This window comes from Phaethon lepturus, unplaced genomic scaffold (assembly GCF_000687285.1).
Source record: "Phaethon lepturus isolate BGI_N335 unplaced genomic scaffold, ASM68728v1 scaffold9241, whole genome shotgun sequence".
Lineage (NCBI taxonomy): Eukaryota > Metazoa > Chordata > Aves > Phaethontiformes > Phaethontidae > Phaethon > Phaethon lepturus.
This window is the reverse complement of record NW_010518422.1, coordinates 1-21,752: the sequence shown is the minus strand read 5'-3', so window position 1 is coordinate 21,752 and position 21,752 is coordinate 1. Positions and strand designations below refer to the sequence as shown.

At 43.8% G+C, this 21,752-nt stretch overlaps 1 protein-coding gene across 1 annotated transcript in view; it reads right to left on the bottom strand.

Annotated features, from left to right (window-relative positions):
* COLQ (collagen-like tail subunit (single strand of homotrimer) of asymmetric acetylcholinesterase) overlaps positions 1–21,125 on the bottom strand; it is a 39,919-nt gene extending 18,794 nt beyond the window's left edge. The window contains exons 1-6 of the mRNA XM_010296735.1: positions 21,020–21,125; positions 7,586–7,698; positions 5,702–5,803; positions 3,036–3,080; positions 2,337–2,363; positions 556–627 (exon numbers count right to left, since the gene is read on the bottom strand). Of these exons, the coding sequence (XP_010295037.1) occupies positions 556–627; positions 2,337–2,363; positions 3,036–3,080; positions 5,702–5,803; positions 7,586–7,698; positions 21,020–21,125 (465 nt within the window). The remainder of the gene's footprint in view (positions 1–555; positions 628–2,336; positions 2,364–3,035; positions 3,081–5,701; positions 5,804–7,585; positions 7,699–21,019) is intronic.
* Positions 21,126–21,752: the final 627 nt, after the last annotated feature.

Sequence of the window (21,752 nt, the reverse complement as noted above, 5' to 3'; positions counted from 1 at the left end):
GTCCTCACTGCTCCCACTGTGAGAAACCTCAGCACACTGCATTCTAGGGGACACCATTTCTCATCTCACAGTTCAAAGTGAGCATTGGCTTCTTTTTTGTACATAGTCTCTTGTTGCTTGCCTACATTCCCACATACTATATAATATGATGTTCCTCATCCAACATAGCTGTGAAGGGCTTGAAGGTCTGATTTGCAGGTGTGGCTTTGGATTCAGAACTAATTCACACTACTATTTTTGCAGTAGCAAGAGCTACCAACCTTCATGGAGCAAATGAGGAGTCGAAGATTTACTGGAAAATGCAGCTTTGAACTAAACATGGTGTGCTTTCATCTATTTTAATCAACATAAGTGCTACAGGGGCTAGGCTGAAGGTGGAGTAACCTAACCCTAGACTGGGCAGAGCAGTGTAAGAAATGGGACAAGGATAGAGTGTCCTTGCACTGCTGCAGCTTCCCAGCCTCTGGCAGACAGTGGTTTAGAGACTTTCCCAGGCAACTGTTGTGTTCGGATCGTGATGTTGAACAGGTGATGCCATGTGAATTTTAGTCTTACCTTCGGTCCCACAGGTCCAGGCCATCCTACTGGTCCTGGCATCCCAGGGACACCCGGGGGACCTGGTCTACCCTTGAACGGAAAACATCAGTTACAACAATTCATGTAGCATCATTCCTACACACAGGCCTTCACTGCAGACAGAAGACATGGAGGAATATAGTCTTTTCAGGAAAAGACCTGCAAATGGTTCTTTACATTGTTTTTAATACAAAAAATACTATATTATATACGTAATACAGTTTATGTTGATGCTACTGGAGGAAGCATAGGCTTGCAGAAATAGCAGGTTATACTCGTTCAACTAAGTAGATCAGCTACAGAGTAAATCTACATGCAGTCAAAATAGTCATCCTAAAACCCCAGTATCAGTAACTTAAATCCTCTTTTCATTTAATAGTACAATGTAAATAAAAAAAACCCCTTGCATGTGACTACATCAGTATGAATCCAATTTACATTAGGAACAGAACCAAACCTTTAACTATGATATTCCTGTTTTTATTTACTATTATTCTTATTCTGAACATTCTCATATGTGCTATAATTGCCATTTATTAGCTACAGTATGACTAGCAATAACTACATATATACCGTTATTTATCTGTTTTAACTACTGCCTGTAAATCACTCTTTGATTATCTCCTAAAATGCTGCAGATGATTAGTGCTACTCCACTGCTTTATGCCACTTGACAATATCATCTTAGAAATGTCATCATGACATTTGGGGCTAAGAGTGACCTCCCACGAGCCAGACAGCTTTTAGCAGGAGTTATGCTCTTTTATTTCCAACCTAAGCAACTTCTCTTTTAGGGCCTGCTAATTTTTGTTAGAAGAATAAGTATGCCAGTGTTTGAGGTTTGCTCTCTCTTGTAGGTTGGTGGGTGACTCTCTCTGAGACATTACTGATTTGGTCACTTGAATTTATATAAGTAACATTTTTGTTTGCTGTAGGGCATTTGCAATTTAGATTAAAGAAAAAGACCTCTTTTGTTTACGTGTTTCATATTCATTTGAATTACTGGTTGGTAGCTGGTGGTAAAATCCCTTGTATATTATTAGAAGGGTGTTAAAATCCTTGGTATATTATTAGAAGGGTACTTCTTTTCCTGGTTAGTGACTACCCCCTGCATATCTCTGGTTTCATCCTGCATGTCTGTCTTCTTTTAAAGTTAATTACATTAAATGGAGGCACTTAGCGACTGAGATAACGTATTCTGTTTCATCACATGTAGGGGCACATATTTTTGATGATATATCATGGATCATATGTCACCAAGCATAGGATTGTAGTCAGCATATTGCGTCGGTGCCAAAACTCTGTAAATGCAATCATTAATGGTTATTCCCCCTTCTGGGCTATTTGGCTGAGCCTTGTCTCAACTTCAGAAGACTAAAAAGTTTGATTTTCCTTCTTCTTTTTGTTTTTTTTTAATACACTTTTTATGATGGCTCCCATACTCTGCTTCCCCTGTCCACAGAGACATAGTTCAGGTAATTGCCTGCTCTGTTTTAATTGTCTGGCCAGAGCCACATGCTCTTACGAGGGAATTTGTCGAATTCAAACGATCTGGGACAGCTCTCCAAGCCAACAGAGTCCAGTTCTCCAGCCCTGTGCCCAGAGCTCCCTACCACCCACCCAGGTACCAGGGGAAGCAGCACAAACAGGTGAAACTTCACCATTAGCTAATTTTATTTAACTATTATCTGCACCCCTCTCTGACAGCTGCTATTTGTCAAATATTAGACCAGTGTCTGAGACGGCATCTTCATTCATACCTTTCTTCCTGGCCTGCCGATCTCCCCCTGCCAGAGAAAAGAATACATTAGTCTCATAGGCACCACACATACTGGGATTATCTTTGTGTTCAAGACTTTTCTTCCAGACATAAAATGAGAAAAATCACTCTAACAGAGCTCCTTTGTCTTTCCTGTTCTTTCAGCCCTAAATCTACAGTCACCTCTTTGTATAGCAAAACATATAATTACATGCCCAGCTTCAGGTATAAGACTCTTCAAGCACCATCATGGAGCAAATGCTTTGCAGATCTGAAGCCATAACTTAAGATGTAGATCACTTTTAATATCTGAGCTGACCCATACTATTAACACTGCATATGAAAGCTCTGCTTATCATGTTCTCCCAGAGGGACTCGGTGGGCAAAGGCTGTTGGATCAGTAAGATCACTGACTTGACTTGTGCATCTGAGCTGTTTTCTTAATGTATACTCTAGACATAGGTAACTATCATGAGAAGCCATAAAAAACATTGCAAGATTGAAAATTAATACTGAAAGATGAAGATTTAAATTCTAGCTTCAAACCAAGTCACAGCTTTACTCTCAAATTAAAGCAAATCCCCACATCCCAAAGTTCCACTGTTGACTAAACGGACAAGGAAAAAAGGCAACACAAGCCCCACCACCTCTTTCCTCGCCCCTTCAAAAACATACCAAACTGCATAACACAGACACTTACTTTCTCCCCTTTTGGTCCCATGATACCAGGAATTCCTTGTGGACCCTAGGGAGAAAAGTGAATGCATTAGTAAGAAGGCACTGGTGGTTGCCTTCCCTCAGCCCATAGCCCTCTAGGTGTCTCCTGGGAACAGTGCGAACGCCCAAGGCGCGTGTTGGATGTGGTCTTTGAATGTGGCCTCTGAATGTCAGGTCTGTGCCACTGCTGAATGGCAGTCTGGAGAGTTGGACTGACATGAGAAGTGCAGGGTCATCTTCTAGATGAAGAAAACTACCAAGAAAAAAGGCCTGGGGAAAAGGAAAGATGAGAAGTATCGGGGTCCTGAAGAATTAGCAACAATGAGGACACAGAGACACCGCATCAGCTGGCAAAGGAGGTCAGCCAAAGGGGTGGTAAGTGAAGTGGCATAAAACATGTGGGATGGGCTCTGCAGTGTGGTATGGACATGGAGGATTGCCGCCACTTCTGAATCCTTCTCTCTCTCAAATGAGGCTGATTCTCCTTTCAGACCTCTTAATCCAGGGAGACCTGGCACCCCATCTCAGAAAAAAATCAGAAAAACAGTTTTGGTTATAGAATGCTTCAGTTCACAGACCACCTTTTATTTTCGAATGACTCAGGAAAAAAATCCCAAGAGCTTGCATCAGAGGAGCGTTGGATTCACCCTAGAAATCACTTGTGTTTGGATCTCGGCTGGCTTATCCTGTCCAAAACATGATGCAAATTGTACATGTATAGGAGCAAAGTGTATCCTCAAATGCAAATTACTCTATTTTAGTCAGTAGATTTATTTTAGGTTTTCAACAGCATAAACCAGAATGCATCCCATTAGTGTCAGAGCCAAATTTGATCTCATTTCTTTCATTTTACCTTAGGTTATGCATGAGAGGAATTATACTCTGAGTTACATCATTAAAAGTCTAATTCTCCTTCTTATGAAAAAGTGTTAAAATTCAGCTCTGAGTCAACAGTATGAGCTTTTATGACTCCTTTGAAAGTCATGCAAGCTACAGAAGAAAAAAATTCAGAAATACATGGATTTTTTTTTTAGTGGTAGCATTTGTTTCGAGGTGACCATTGTCATAGAAGTATTGCCCAGAGGACTACTGGCTCTAACATTATCCTATGATAAGACACAGTCCTGCACTTTAGAATTAAAAATTCCAAAGCAATGTTATACCCACCCTACTGTGTGCCACTGTGATAAAATCTGCCAGCCTACTCTATTTAAAAATATTCTAGGAGGGATCATAGATCATTTGGTTGCAAGATTAATATTATTTATAGCAATGGACCTTGCAGAACAATAGAACTAATATAACTTTTCTTTCAATTTAAGTCAGAGAGAGTATTAAAAGTATTAAAAAAAAAAAAAGACAGTTTAGCAAAGACTGAAATAACAACAGCTTCTTTCACATGTACTGCAACTCTGGATTGTGGCCAACCACACTGCAGGGCCATTTCATAATGCGCAGAAGCGTTTTCTCAATACAGGACAGGACAAACGTTTCCCATCGCTTCTCTCCACACCTCATCATTCACACGCGACATGCGTCTGCCTCATCCTGCATCTCAGCAAAGACAAAATGGCAGAACAGAAAAGTCAGGGTTCATAAAACAAGACTTTGTGGCTTTCACATTGCATATTCTAGGCTATTTACAAATACCTTCTGAAGTATTGACTTCTAAATAATGAAAGCTAAGCTCTCTGCTACCTAACTGAACCTTTGCTGTGATGCACTCTCCTTACTTTTTTAAACAGTGTTTGGGTGCTTGTTAACTTCTCAGGCTGCCGAAGCCCGAGCCACAGCTTTGCTGCAGTGCAGGTCCCGCGTCGTGCCTGCTATTAGCACACCCAGGGGCCTCGATCACTGTCCCAAAGCACGAGGCACGGCACATCGGTAGGGATCGCCTGCGCCCCAGGAGAAGTTGGCAGTACTGTCTCCTGAACGGTTGTATTTTTCTTCGGAGGGAATGAACTGGAACGGAAAGGCAGGTGGGTGATCTTCTCCACACTACAGGGAGGTTTGCAAAACCCTTCCTCCTAGAGGTGGGCCATTTCCTCAGAAGATTTCTGAATGTACAAATTGTAGAAAAAGCAATAGGAGCTCAAAGGGACTGACCCAAGGCTACCCAGCAAGGCAGAGGCAGAGGTGTTGCAGATCAAACTGGGAGATCCCACACCTCCTGAATCCCATCCCATTGCCCTTGTGAAGCCCCTCCTTGTCTCTGATCTGTACTGCAAGCGTTTGCCTTCTCAGGGATGTACTCTGCTAACATTCAAGTTCATTGCACCTCTTGTACGCCCACTCCATGGGCTCTTGCCCTCACATAAAGGACAACAGAGTCTAAAGCAAAGAAAAAAACTAGCAAAGAGCCTCTGAAGAAAGTGATGGCACCTCCAGGATTTTTGATGGGTGCTACCCACTGTAAAACTCCATGAAAATGAAGGGTGACCTTGAAACCTCCTGGAGTGTGCAAGGCAGGGATGAGAACATAGGGCAAAAAGCCTACATGATTTATGCATAGTCGTATCACAATGACATTAAGCCAGAGCTTGGTATGCTTATTAAGTGGTAACAAGCATTTGCAGAAGAAGTTTCACAGCTTTGTAAGAACCTTGGAGCAAGTCTGAGAACAGTGTGGTTTAATCACAAACGCGTTACCTGGGGGCCAGGAGGCCCTGCGGGGCAATGCGATTCGGGCAGAGAGGAAGCCTGTATTAGCTGGAGCTCTTGACACAAGTCTTCCATATCCAGGGCAAGCAGCTTCTGTGTAACATAAAACATACAAATGAACACACAGCCGTAGGTAGCCAGTCAGAGAAATGCAGAAATAAACAGCCACCAAACGCTACAGCCTCCAGAGAGTTCATCCGCTCCCTTCGGGAGCAGCCTAGGATTTGTCGCAAGGTTATCTTCACGGATGCTTGAACATTAGCGTCCTGCCCCACGCTTCCTCCTCTCCCGGAGACGTGTCGCAGCCAGGCTGTCACACGCCCCTGCAAGCCAGCGTGGGACCCTGGCCTATTCTTAGACCTGACCCTGCTCTCTCTGTCCCACTCGACAAGTAGCAGCTCCTCTCCAAAAATAGCGTCCCTGCTCTAATAATAGAGACTACGCTCAGCAGGGGTATCGGCAGCGTGAACTTCGCTCCAGAAGATACTGACCCATGGGGCATTCATTCATGGCCTTTAAAGATCAATGAACGTCTAATCTTTTGACTTCAAAATTAGGCTTGCATGAGTAAACTGGCTTATTTATGTCCTGTGACAAAAGCCATCTCCCCTGGAAATGCAGGCGAACACTGAGGTAGAAACACCGGGTGAACACAACTGATCTTCAGCTTCCAAGTGAAACGGCGTTTTCCAGACAACCTCCAACTAGAAATTCCAAAGCGCAAACTGCTCAATAGTGAATTCATGTGGCTCCCACCCTCCTAGGGACTACTTAGTTTTATTTTGTGGTTTCGGGGCAATGTGGTGTGAAAGGTGATTTTATATTCAGATTACTCTCTTGCCTGCTTGGGGGAATCTTTGGAGTCCTGGTCCCAACCTCATCCTCACTGAAGGAGTACACCATATTCCTAAGGAGATCTTGTCTCTGGGTCTCCTTTCTGTGGAAACCAAGGCACAGGGAGGGGAGGGGATGAGGAAGGGGGAGGCAAGTAGATTTTCATTTGGGGAGAATAGCATCCTGAGCTCAATCTTGATCCCTTTGAAGGCAATGGGGGATTTTACATTGTATTTTTTCTCGGGTTAGTTCTTGTCAGAGCGCTTACTAATCGTTACTTACATAACACTAGCAATAATTGCAGTATTTTTATATGGTAAATGAACAGTAGAATTAAGAAATAGTAGGTAGAAAAATTTTTAATGTTGGGATGGAAAATATATTGGAAAATATATTAACAGACGCTGGCAATAAGAGTAATTGGGCAAACTGCTATGTCATATACCCATTATATCCTATACGTTTCATACGTTGACACGTGTATGGATACATATGACATAGAGCAGGTATGGGCATAGGTGGGTGAGAAAAAACTCAAGACCAGCAACCCAAACCTGCAAATTGATATGATGGAAATAGATTCCATAGGAGGATTGTGGGACCTTCATTTCACCTACTGGGAAAGACAATCGCGGTGCAAAACAGGACACATACATAATGTACGCCCTGAAATCATTGTGCAGGATGGAAAATTGCCTTTCTGTCCTTACTTGTCCTGGCTTATTGCATTTCCACTTCCTTCAGTTCAGGATTGCCTTACTCTAAGAAAGTTACCAAAACAGAGTAAGGAGAATATTTTAAGTTAATTGAATTAACCGCCTGAACAGACCCAGCCTCGTTTCATTCCTTGATCTATTTGCCATTTACTTCAAGCCCCAGTCTGGGATGTTGAATGATTGTCCTAAGAGAGCCATACTAACACAGCCAGAGGGGTTTGCTGAGTGACACCATGAAGCAGTGCTTGAGGGCATACTCCAGGCTGTGTCGTCCATAAAAAGTCATGTAAAAAGAAGAGAAAGGCTCCTGGGCCACACTTACGGTGCTCCAGCTGTGCCTGAAGTAGGGTGGTGGAAACAGGGGTGGTGGAGGAGGGCCGAGGAGGCAGCACGCTCTGTGGCTGAGCTGTTTCTTCTGTTCCAAACAAGGGAGATCTGTTCAATACAAACACTCATCCATTTTCTTGAACACCACAAATATTTCTTACAGAATAAGAGGAGTTTCCATTCCACAGGATTTTCCTACATCCTGTGTGCACTGATTGTAACACTGTAATCCAAGCAGCGATTTAAGAAACCGGGTGGACCCTGGAGTCTATAAGTTTCCTCTTGTGCAGAAGACTATGCAGAGTTTTAAGCTCTTAAAGTGGCTGTGACACAGGCTGATTTTGGAAAATTTCAGATAAGCGACATTAGGAAATAGTTTGAAATATTTCTCTCTCTCTCCTCCCATTCCAAAATCGTATTAGAAATCGCGTCTTCTGGTTCCCGTTACAGCCCGCGTGCCACCAGGAAGCCCTCCATGCTGTTGCCCACCAACCTTCCCCGTGGACCAAATTGCTCAGGCACTTCTGTGATAACAGAGTGGGAAGCTGTTCCACAGCACATTCGCTTATATTTCCCCTGGGACTGAAATCAGATTGCCTTATTTCTGATTCGTGCACCATCACTAAGAATAAATACTCTGCAACCCAGGTTTAGCTGATAGCTTTGCCACCGACTGACCAGTAAGGCAGGGCCTCGGTTGTGTTCAGCAATATATTTAACCTTTTCTAGGGGGAAAACTTCCGTCAACAAAATAAGCATCTGTGACCAAAGATGCACAGAGAAAGGATGTGAAGATGATGCATTTACACTGTCATTTTTTTTGTGAATCTATTTACTCCTTGGGAAATACATCTCTAACGAGGGTGGGGACCTTCTGCAAAGGTTTTGCCAAGGACAGCAAATATTTATTTACATCTGTAGGTTTCTTCCTCTGGCTAGTGGCAGATAGAACGGGTGTCTGTGAACTGAAGGGTGGCAGGGAGCCAAACACAGCAGGAAGAAAAGCCCATGATGAAGTATCTGGTATTAATAGAAAATCTCCAAATTAAGTTTCTAGGAGGACAAACCTGACAAAATCGCTAGATTCATGTGCAAATCAATCGCAGGCTGGATATTAGTCACATCTCAAGGTAAGGCAGATTTTCTAAGGGACAGAGATAATTCTAGTTTTTCAAATGTCTCGGAAAATATATCGGTTCTACCACCCCACGTTTAGGGGACAGCATTTCCCTCAGTCCCAACGCACAGAAAACAGCTGCCCAGAGGAGTGTGATTCAGCAGCATTCAGGGGTAGTTTGTGTTATCCAGACTTTTTTCTCTATCAAAACACTACTTGCAATAATACCTTTGAAAGATGAGTCACTTAAAGTCTGAAAGGATCCATAATGAATACTCTTTCTCAACTTTTCCTCCCAAGCTTGAAACTCAAGCAAAACCTTCAATTTAAGAGAAAGGAAGAGGATTTAGGATAAAAAACATAGATTCATCATTTCATTTAAAGCTTGAAATACATATTAAAAATGCCAAAGCCCTTTAAAAAGTAGCAAAGGTTTGAGTTTGCCTGTCTCCAGTTCTCACGAGCAATAAAATACAAAGATACGTAGAGTTAAGATCTGCGTTGGCTTATCCTGGATTCAGTCAGTCTTACGCAGCTGTAACTAAGGTCTTCAATTTTTACCACACATACTTCTGTGGTTATCTTAATTTCAGGATTGTATCTGAACATACTGCGTTGGGACTAGATTACATATTATTAAAGCAATGGACGGCTTGTAATTTAATAGGATATAAAATGTGATTATTTTTTTATTTTAGGTCACATTCCAATATCATCACTCTTTCTTAGTATTACCTTATTCCATGACCTAGCTAATTCATGGTCATGTCCTCCTGAGTAAAGTCAAGGCCTGGGTTATGAAATATTGGGATTTTCCTTTTTTGGCAGTGAAGTCTGAAATTCTGTGGAACAGCTTTTATTGTGAAAAACATTATAGCTAACCAAGTTGATAGCAAAATAGCCATTGATTTCAGTCTTTATAGTCTTATTGTAATACTACTGTACCACAAGTTAGGTCAAAACACAATTTAGGTTTGCTGGCATAAAGAAAGACATTTAATTACTCTTACTATTATATAGAATAGATATTAATTATATAATGATGTAGGTAGTTAATATTTCAGGGGCTCCATCATTAATCATGGCTATGTTCTGGAAAGTGTACTTGTAACACAAATATTTAAGAAAAGGCTGGTCCTGGACCCAAGGACCTCCCACACTCAAGTATGGCAGGTGTATACGACAGAAGAGGGAGCAAAAAAATGCATGAGTCACAGAGTGACTACAGGTATGACCGCTATAATTTGATCTTCCATTAAACACTGCATTTCATTGGTATGGATTTTGTTAAATGCGATAGATCCAAGATGTACAACCACTATAGTACCGGCTTGTTTTATGTATCACAAAAGGGTTACCTTGACAGGCTTACAGGCTCTCTGCAAATGCGATGTGTATTTTTAGGCTCCAGGTTACCTTTGTTTGCTAAACACAGCTTCAGAATACTCCATTCCCCATCAGTGGAAAAAATCTCAGCCCAAGAATAGGACTGTCATAGTTTTCTGTGAAATGTGAAGACCCTGCCTACACAGAGCGCACATTTACGTATCTCATATGGAAACGGTTCTTTCAACAGCTTCGATATCAAAGAACCTATTCTATAAAAGAAGGAAGACAAAATGAAAAACTCCTTATAGGACTTGTCTAAGTGGCAGTAGTTTTCAGAGAACATAAAAAATTGTAATAGTCAGATTCAAAATAGAAAGTCTTTATCATTTTCAGACTCAAATTATTTTTATGGGTCAGACTATATGTTCATCTAATTCAAGGAAGTGACTGTATAGATCTATGGGTATACTGGCAATGGTTGCTCAGAAAATATCATATTTTAGGTAAGCTGTAGCAATGTTTTGTTTTGATCCTGCTGACTGCTTGCTTCTGACCATAGCTGGAAGTTGTGAACTCTGATCCGAGATGGTCCAACGCAGAGGCAGAGAGAAGCCTTCGCCCAGGACGAGTCCCCTGGAATGGGGCTCATAGGTCTCTTAGCCCTCCTAGAGATGCTCCTAGAGCTGGCCTTCAACCCTGCGAAGCCCCCAGCTCCAACGGAGGTAGCAGAGAAGTGCTGTCCTGTGTTCAGGTTAGATTTACAGGATTTCACTGAAAAAAAATCGTAAGTAAACCATGAAAGTGATGTTTATGCTAAAATCGCAAAGGTGTAGGCCAACTGTCAGGATGAAAGGACAGGAAAGGAAAAAGATACTTAACATGTGTTTCCCTTCCTATTTGTGACCACGTTCATCCAGCAAGCCCTGACGGGAAGCCAAGCTGCTGTCCAAAGGCTTGTCACCCTGACAGCAGCGCTGGTGGCCTGCCTGGCTTGTGACAGGCAGGACTCCGCTAGATGGAGACCTCTGATGGCTGACACCCCACCACAGGTTCTTCTCCCACTGGATGGCATTCAGAATTAATAATAAACGAGCTCAGCAGACTATTCAGGTAATCAGTGTGGGCTTGTCCGGCTGAAACTGAGAGTTTTCATCAGTTCATTCAGGCTCCTCTCACCCTCCTTGCAGGAGACAAGCACACCATGGGCAGCAGCCAGCCGGTACCATTCTATACATCTATTGCAAGGTGACTAAGGTGCTTTTTCTTTTTAAGTTAGGAGAGTTTTGAGCTTGTCAAAAGTGCCTTTTGAGAGCCATACAGGTCAAAATCCTTTATTTACAGAGCAGATACAGGTATTACTCTCTCCTTTAAAGCCCTAAAGACATGCACCAGCATTGACAATACATACTTCTTTAAAGTGTGTTTTACAAGGCTTTGTGATCCCAAATGTGCTATAAGCACATATAAGCAGAGTGGGGAATAAAGCCTGGGTCTGGAGATGGGTCAGCTTAGCAAACGGTCTGCTTCTCTCAGTACCCTTTTGAACTTCAGCCTTATGGTCGATGGCCTAAATATATCTTTTCTTGTAAACCAGCTAACGTAAATATGCTGAGGAAATACATCAAGCTCTACAGCTTAGGTAATGGTGCCTGCGTGGAGGAGGTGGTGACCCAGGAAGCTCCCATGGGAGCTGCGGGATGAGAAGCAGGGCTACAGCTCTTCCCCACTTCTGGTTCCCTCCTGCTTGAAATGGAGCTTCAGAGTCCTTAAGAAAAAGCACAAAGCTGATCAGAAATTAATTCCCCATCCTTCTGACATAAAACTCCAGCCAAAACCTTGCAAGTTTCCTTTCAGCCAAGAAAAACTCATAGAAATTTGAAAATACTCTGTTTCTAATCCCCAAAGTGGCCATGGGCTGTGGCAGCAGTAATGTGCGCTTCACCAGCTGGCGCACACTCAGAGCGGTCATAACAAATAAATAAATAAATACATCCATAACGGTATTTAAAGTCAGTCGACGTTCTGAGAGCTTGACAATGGCACAAACCCTGGCATGCCGCCCGGCCGGCGGATCTCGGCGTTCACCCGGCCGGAGGAGCAAGGATGTTCTGTCCTCCGTCCCCACCTAATATCCATCCCGCGCCCCCCAGCATCGCCGAGCACCTCCCGCGTGCCCACAGGCAGCGAGGCCCCAGTGAGACCTCCCGCCCCGGCCGGTGACCGGCCGGCGGCTGCACCTTTGCAGGTCAGCCTTAGAAAACGCGGCAGAAGTGGCAAAACGCGGGAAAGCAAAGGGCCCTATGAGACTTCTAAGCAAGGTCTTTTACTGCCTATATGCAAATATTTCAGACAGTTAATCTGTGTGAATGTGCATGTATGAGGGCAATGCATATGCCAAAAGGTTATATACTGTGCTCTCAGGTTGATTGCAGAAGGAAAATTCTGAGGTCGGCACAAGAAAGGGAGAGGAGCATTTGCTTGGGTTGGCTCTGCACTCCAGTTTCACAAGAACGTGAAAATCTCAATAAGATCTGGTGAGTGGAACACTTCAGTGGGTTATAATATGGGTTTATAAAATAAATCCATGGTTTATAAATCCCAATAACCACAACAGAGCTATTTTGTGCAATTTTCCTTCTATTGCCTTCCATTTGCAGAGGCCCAGAGCTCTAGACACTGCTAAATGATGCTGAAAACTCTATGTCCTCCCCTTCGGTGCATGAGAAACTGAGGCACAAAGAAGTTAAGCAACTCCCCAAAAGCCATGGATGGCTCAATACTCAATACCAGAAACAGAGTTCCAGTCTGGTAAATCACAATATCTCGTCTCAGTCATTTTATCAACTGGATTCTGAAGCTCAACTTCTTGTCACACCAGAACAATATTATAAATACTCCGACTATTAAAGCCTAAGAACCTACTAGAATATGTAGAAGAGCCTGAAACCCTAAAGACTAATGTAAGATGGCTCTGCATCATCCCCAAAAGACTTCTACCTGTCACTGCCACACAGTATTCTCCCACTTTATCTCTGAGAACAGTAGTGACAAAGCCGAGAGACACCAGTGCCACCCTTCTGCAACTGCAAGATCATAATCTGTCCGTGCTGGCATATACCAAACATGTACTTGACTTTGATGTTGCTCCACCATATGCTCAGACAGTCCCAGACAACCCCTATGAGACTGTGGGTGTTGCTCTGTCCTCAGAAAGACTTCAGAGGAACGCCTTCAAATTCCTCTTTGAAACTTTGCTACTACAGACTAAATTAATTCCTCATGACTCCCTCACTGCAACAGATTCACAGCCCAGCTGACTTTATTCTCCTGCCTGTCACAAAAAAATAACTCCATATTGACTTGGTATTGTAAAAAGTTGTGAACTTTGTAGTTTCAAGAAGCTAAAAAAAAATAATCCATCGACACTTTTCCCCGGGTAAAAAAACCCTGAAATTGCAGCACTATCTTCTTTAGACAAAGCATCTCCCTTTACATGTGTGCATTCCCTGGTGTACGCATTTCTGCCTACACACTTGCTAGTTCCTGAGAAAAATGATGAACAGCTTCTTTTCTCTTCCTCACCATTGTCTCAGTCCTCTTCTGCACTCTTCCTATATCCATCTTCTCATCCCAAATGCCCTTTTACCATTACACTTGTGTGACTACAGAAAGCATCCCCCCCAGTTTCCATTTCATTAAAGTGCTGATTCCTTGGAGAGGAGAAGGGAAGAAACAGAACATCTAGGTTGGGGTCTGTTCACTCCTTTTCTCTCTCGCCTGTTTCTGATCTTCCTCAAACAACTCTCCCTAGAACTGAAGGGCTTTCCCTGTTCTCTTCTACCTACTAAGCTGCAGCATGAAATAGTGTCCCGGACGTGCCCTGGGTGAGTCCCGTGTTGCCTTACAGCTGAATGTGCCCCCGACTTTGCAATCACACGCTATCTCAGCACCAAGGGTTAAAGGCTGCAGGGATACATGGCCTATCCTGACAAGAAACTTCCTCCTGTATAAACACAAATTATATTTTTCTATAGTTTGAACTAAGATTAGCAGGGTGTTTTTTTTGCTGCAGTCGTGCTGCTGGTGCTCCTGTGCCAAAACAGCCCACCCACGGGAAGCCTCTATGTCTGATATAAAACAGGCTGTAAAACCAAGGAGGCTAAAATGTCAAGTCACAGACCGTTCCCGTCCTGTGCAGGGCTTTGGTAATATTGACAAACCCACAAATGAACTGTCTGTGCTAGGAGCAGAGGCTTACAAGCACTACCAGTACCTATGGAATAAACTGATTTTACAGCACTTTGGATTGCTTGTCGGTGGAGCTCCCGTCCTTTCACTGGAAACACCCGATTTTGAAACATCTTGCTCTGCTGGAATTTAAGAACCTTCCAGTCTGGTCACAACAAAAATCTAATATTCACCAGCATGTCCATTACCTAAGGACTAGAGATACAGCAACGATACAGCACAGAGAAGCTTACTGGAACCAGTTGGGACCTCCATGCCAGCTGCATCATTGCTTTCAGCTGAGGTTTCCTTTTGGACTGGTTGCTGCCTGTCAGAAACATTCACAGGTTAGAGAAAAACCTTCAGAATGGTTACTGCTTCCTTGGCTGGGAAAGCCAAGAAAGCACTGCCTCAGCTCCTGCTCTGAGCTCTGCCTCTGGCAGCTGGAGAACTTGTTCGCCACAAAAAAACTACCTGAAAAATACTGGATTTGCTTGGGTTGCGTCTCCAGAGGAACTTCCCCAGGCTCAAGCTGGATGGCTGCCTTACTTGTAACACAAGCATTGCCCCAGAAAAAAAATCTGAACTGGCCACTGGTGTAGTCCCAGTTTCCTGCACTTCAGGAGTCCAGGTATCAAACCTGGCTTCTGTATTTCAGGATGTCTCTGCCCCCATCAGCTCACCACATGAAGCCAACCACGTCAACCTTTATATTAAACCAGAGGGGATGGGGGACCATGTTGTCCTTTGATGTGTGTTTGCCTGAGCCAGTGAACGTTCATGATGTTCACCTTAAGCAGCATTTCATTGAACCCTTTCCCTTCGTTTGCATTATAGCCACTGAACAGTTTTTGTCAAGTTGAGCACCTTGTCACCCAGTAATGCCACAAGCAGGTCAGAAGCCCCTTCCCCTCCTGCATGCAAGACCCAGAGCTGTACTTAAGGAGCCTTGTCGCAACCAGCTTCCATCTTCCTCGCTAGTGGCTGTGTCCTCTTCTGATTTTTATTTATTGCTGCAAGACAAATGCCACAACCCCTTGAACTGCCTCTGATGTACTTTCCTTGTCCCGCACCCACAGGAGCAAGTGGGCTTCTACTCATCGGTCCACCGCTAATTCACAGGATCTCCTGGGGGTCCTTTGCTATTGCAGTTTGCATCAGTCTTCCCCTTCCCTTCCCGACACGAAGCTGGGGCCAGGCACGACGGCGTGGACGGGCTGTGCACCAGCATGGCTGCTCCGCTCTCACCTGACCCAGCACAGGCGGTTGCACCATAGGCCACCAAAGAGGGGTCTACGAATCCTAAGGTAATTTCACCCCTGAGTATTACCTGCATTGACCTGAGCAGGAAACTCATTTCTGATTCTCACAGTTTGTTTTTACCAGGGGAGAAACTACAAGAGTTTGTAGTCAAACAAAGAAGTCAAATCAGGTGCTGCTTTAATGTGACTGTGTTTATTTTAAAGACCCATCTACTTAAATCAACAGTAACCAGACCATACTAGACTGTTATTTTGCTACCAGTCCAAGCCTTTCCCCAGAGGCTGTTCAGGAACTGCCTTCTCTATCAGCTTAGAAGGGTAACCACTACACAACCCTTCTTTTGACTTATCTTTCTAGCCACTTGTTTGGGCTATCAAGTGGAAATGGCCAATCCCAAGGTTATTTTTTCCTCTCAAACTGAAGAGATATTCTACTGAAAGAATCTGTTGCCTCCCTGAAAGCCTGAAAGGCTTTTGTGAGCCACAAAGATGACAGAAAGCTTTTAAATGTCCAGCCAAGTCCAGTCCAAAGCCCAGCCAGATCCACAGCCCAGTGGCTGCCTTCTCTTATGGCCAATGACACTTTGCTTTTCTTCTCCTAATGAAGCTGTAGCCTTTGCTAGTGGCTCATTTCAATCAGGAATTTTACTCTAAACAAAGCTTGCCTGATCGTGTGTGTTGCATGAGAAACCTCGTGACCAACAGCATCAGGAAGCCGGGCACCTCCAGGGCCCATGCTGGCGTTCCAGACAGAGCCAGGCTTCCTTCCCTGGACTGATATTTTTGCCCTTCAGAGATTCACCTCTGCTTGCTAGTCACCCTTTGGGCTGTTTTCCCAGTAGACTCTGGCTGCTGCCTTTGAGAGTCTTCCTGCTTTTACTGTTGGTCTTATTTTAAATCTCTTCTGTGTCTTTTTTTGCTCCTGCAAACACTCTGATCATTTTTTTCCCTTGTGATTTTACATAAGTAATATTTAGAAATACTCCTCTTAGAAACAAAAAACATCCACCTGACATCTACTGTCCATTTTGACAATATTTAGGGTTCCTGCAGCTCATTTCATTAGAGGGAAAAGAAAACCAAACCAATGATGGGGTCAGATATTCCTTTTACATAAAGCCAGGTGGGATCCTGACTCCCTCAATGTCAGGAATCACCATTTGGTTTTGTGTTTTCTCTCTCTCCCACGTGCACAATGCCCTCTCCCCTCAGCGCAGCAACGCAGCGGGTACCAAGGTCCCCTCCCTGCACTGCCCAGCCAAGGCTGCGACCCTGCACGGCTCCTGTTCCCAACCCGCCTTGCCCATCACCGCGGCTTTTACTGCTCCAACAGCATCGGTCCACAAGAAATCTGAACTGTTTTCAGCAGCTATCCCACAGGAGGTCGGGCTGCAGGTTAACGTCACACCTTCCCAATTCAAAGCGGCTGCCCTACCCACCCAGTGAGACGTGATGTTCCTTTTCTTTGGGAAGATAATGGGAAAAAGGCAAAGAAGAATGAAGAATACCGCCAATAGTGCTCAGATCTCACCGCCCCATTTTGTTCCTTTAAATTAATCAACCATATTCTTTTCATAGGTCTGTGTATCAATACTGATCGTAGAGGAAAATTCAACCAAGGGATACACGTAGCACGCGTGAACGGCAGTTTGGGTCAGAAGAAGCATTGAGATACTATTGTTCTTCTCCTCCAGCTGTTGCTGGTAATTAAAATGCTTTCCAATCTCGCTGCAAAACCTCAGAAATCTTTGGCCTGGATGAGTAGAGTAGGGGAAGAGAAGGAATGAGGGGGAGAGGAAGAGTCTTTCTACCACCTGAATTTGGAAGGTGGCTTCCTTCAGGCTGGTTCTGAAAAGGTGCAGACTGGTTCAGGGAACCCTATTAAAAATGAGTGTATAATTCATGCTGAGTTTTCATCACATGAGTGCAACTTCCTCAAGTGCACAGGAACCTGAGCAGAGCAGAGCTCTGAAAAATGGTCATAAAGGACACCACAAACACAATGGCATAAGGGTGGGATAGGACAGGTTACCCTGAAAAGAAACCTGCTGTCTCCAGGAGGGCTGAGCTACCCACCCCTGGGGGTCCTCACTGCCACATGGAACCACAGCCACGTGCTTGAGCGTGGTGTAGTATTATTCCCTTCAGCATTTCCTCCAGAAATGATGCTTCAGCACCAGGAGACTCAACTCTTTGGAGCTGACGTGATATTCAGAATACTTCCAGCAACAAGGATGCGCTGTTGCTTGAGGCTGATGTGAGTATAAGGTGGAGTTGGCAGCAAAACTTTTCCCTAGTTATTCTACAAACACTTTTCCCCCCTACCAGTTTTTTGTCTCTGCTTTCTAGTTACTGCTTCGTGACCTGTAAACCTTTTTATTTGTGACACTTTGCTATGCAAAGTTGGGTGAGGACAGAAATAAAAGTACTTTTAGCCCAGAAGTTTTCAGACATACCTGGAAAATACCCAAATGCATTTTCCCAACTATAGCAAAGACAAGTTGTCACTTAAGAACATCCTCACTGCTAAATGTGATTAGTTTTAGAATTTGCAAGTACAGCACTGAAATCCATTCCTTAAATATGAAATTACATCCTGGTGCCAGATACAAATAATTGACTCAGCCAACAGTCACCGAACATTTGAGAAACCATTAAAATAACCAAAAATTTAAATGGAATTAATTCACCTTCTATACCCACTGTGAGATTTCTACCAGAAAATAGAGAACTTTTTTGCTTTCTTCTTGGGAGATGTTTCTAAAAACGCAGATGCAATCAAAGCACTAAAGGAATTTTTTATCATGTATTTTTTCATACCAAATACCCCAATTAGCAAGTAATAATGGCACACAGGTATATAACAGCTCCCCAAAGTATGGCTCTTAATCCATAAAGTGTGGGATTATGACTGAATCATCTGGCAGATGTTATTTTTTTCCGCATCATATCAAGTAAACATTCACAGCACATTTGTGGCAGAAGCCTTGTGAAGAGCTCGCTGGGTATAAAGGTAATTTTTAGCGGCTTGGCCAGAAGAGCACGGCACGGGGCTTTACTGCAGAGCCCTGCGTGGGGCGGCGATTTGCCTGAGCTGCTACACCGGGAACCAGATTTCCTGATCGCGTTCACACCTTTTCTGAGCCTGAAACCAGAATCTGTCGGGATGGAGGGAGAAGGGACCACGGTCGGCTGCAGTCGCTGCCCGGGGAGCCCTGGGGTCTCTGGTGGGCAAGCCTCGGGGGCTGCACCACGGAAAATATTCTGCTGCGAAGGGTGGAGTCTGGCCCTAAGGGCAACCAAGCGGCATCTGCGGCTACCAGCGGCCAGTTTCAAGGGCTGTAGGCATAGGTTACTCTTTGATGACATGATATTTGGGTGGAAGACTAGCCTGCCATCCCCAAGAGCTCTTTCTACTTTGACACCATGCCATCCTTAACATTAAACCTGTGTGGCACTGCTGCTGTAAAATATTTTTATTGCAGTGCAGTTACTGTTATTCTATCTCAGCTTTCTCACTGGTGCAGAATTTGGGATTCAAATGGTGTTCATAGCTCCTTGTTAACATGGCTGAATTGCTGATGAAATACTGAAGTATCCTTCTGCCCTAAAGCACCTGTGTGCACCATAATATGCTATGCATTTTCCTTCATATTCTCCTCTTCTGTTTTCAGCAGAAATGGGAAATTCCCCCTCAGAAGAGGACTTGTTTGTTGAAATGTTATTTTTTAAAAGAACAGTTTAAATGGCTTCTCCAGACACACAAGTGTGTTCCGTAGGAGAAAGACCAGGCTATGAAGATGACAGAAACGTGGAATTCTTGTTTGTCTGGGTAGCATCTACAAGTGTCAAGTAAATGTAAAGCTCTTCAAAACAATTTCTGGGGTCTAATAACGTACATGTTATTGCAAATCAATCTGGAATATATCAGAGAAAATAAACCTTGATGATTCCTGCACCTCAGCATTAACTAATCTCAACATCATAGCAAAAGCATACCCAATTAAACAGAAATGATAACAAATGTAAACGCTTTTTAGCATCCTATAGAGCTTAGCAGAAAAAAATATTATTTCCTCAAGGTTTGAAAGAATTAAATTGTTTTTCAAAGGATGTACTTCTTCGAACATTAGACTTCTCTATATGTTATCATAAAAGCTATCTGAAATGACTACAGGACTCTAACGGATGCGTTATTAAATGCTATAGGGCTTTTCCCCAAAGGAAATCAGCATTACTCTTGTGGTCCTCAGAATCTTATTATTTGAATGAGAGTATCTTTAAATGAATGGACTGTTCAAACCATTCGGAGTGAAATAGTGCACTAGCTCTGCACATCGTAGAAGATTTAAAAAAATCCCTTAGAAGAAATCATGCATTCTTATTTAGTGCAGAAACCTATCATCTTATAAAAGCTACCTTCCTGATCACCCTTCTCTCTTAAATGCCTGGGATGTAAACCACCTGTCTCTGTGGTCACACCAGAGATATTATTGAGAGAGAGAAAGGCCCTGTGTGTTTAGATTCATGTCGAAGGTTGATTTTATGTACAGTCTTCAGAAGTGCACCCTTTTGGTCACTGTCTTCACCTGAAAGACATGGGGAAGATCTGTAGGTATAGCTGACCTTGACCTACAAATCTCAGTTAAACCATCTCAAATTTGACACTGGAGGACTCTACGATGTTAGTTAGAAGCATCTCTATTGACAGATGCAGAATAGCAGACAGAAAGTGGGAGATCGCAATTTGCCCTAAGTTGGTGAAAGTCCCTTGGAGGAGAGATGGAGTCAGAGCTCTCGCCAGCTTTCCCCTCCCTTTGCACAGAACGTGGCTACAGGAAAGTCTCGCTGATGAAACTGCAAAATCTGTTCAGTGGGATTTCCAGTGCCCTGGCTCAGCTGACAACTAATTTGTTTTGCCTTTGCCTAGCAGGGATTTTCCATGCAGCGGACTCTTGTTTGCTATGTAAGTCATCCGAGTATTTGTTAGTGTCATAGCCAGAGCCAGATGATGTTTATTCTGCTAACATCCAGTCGGACTCCGGCAGCGCTCATTGAGGTCAGGGCTTTATTTATAGAAGCAGATATACATTGAGATTCATTTTCTTTCCCTTGCTGTAACCTACCTAAGCTCATCCAAAATAGAAAGAAACATGCAGACACGCAAGTAATATACTAATTGGGCCAGATCCATGAATTAGCACAGCACCACAGAACCAATGGAAAAAAAGCATTTTAGAGCAGCTGCGTATCTTGTCTATTATTTCTCCTGGGGAAGAGAAGGGAGGGGTTTAAAACCAGAAATAATAAAGCAAAAACAACCAAGCAACAAAAATGTCCCGGCATGTGGCAGAACAGGTCTGTGATGCAAAATTCCTTCACCGAGAGCTGCAATTGAAGTTTGGTTTGTTGTTGGTTTTTTTTTTTCCCCAAGAACCAGAGTGCAGAGGAGAGCTCCAAGCAAGGAAAAGTAACAAGACTTAAAGCAATTTACCTGCTGAAACCGAGAAGACATTGTCAACGTACGCAGTCTGAGAGAAAGCAAAGCAGAAGAAAAGCTGCAGGTAAGATCCCCAGACACGCGGGCCGAGGACCAACATGCCGGCTGCGCCCCGGCGGGCTCCGGCGCGGAGGCGCAGGGCTGCTTTGGGGATCTCTCTCTACCCTGGCTCCCTCTCTGCCTGCTCCCTGCCTCTTCCCTCGCCGTGGGATGCGTGTGTGTGTCTGTGTGTGTACGTCTCCCTCTCCCCCCCTCCCTGTGCCTTTAGGAAGAAAGAATGCCAACCATTTCCCATTAAATCTTCTCCTTACACTAGACACGGTTATATTTAACTCCTGCGCTGGATCAGTTGCCCCTATTGTAGACAGTAGCTGCTAAAACGGGGGCATGGGGGATTCTGGTTTTGCTAACAGAAGCAAAAAGGCACTTTGGATAATAATAATGATGAATAGGAAAGGGAGAAATTATGCACCGGACTATAAACAGCATCCTTCAGTGCAGGCAACCAGACACCGGCGTCAGGATGGATAAAATCCCTGACTGATCATCTTCTCCAGGTCACTAATTGCCTTAATGAGAGAGATGAGCAGCGACCCAACATCTGCTTATCACCGGTCGTCGCAAGCGCTGCGTTCGTTTACAGAGCGCAGCTCAGGCGGACGGATGCCACAGGGGCTTCACACCCCACGGAACGGCTGGTTATTCCGTATTCCAGCCAAAACGGCAG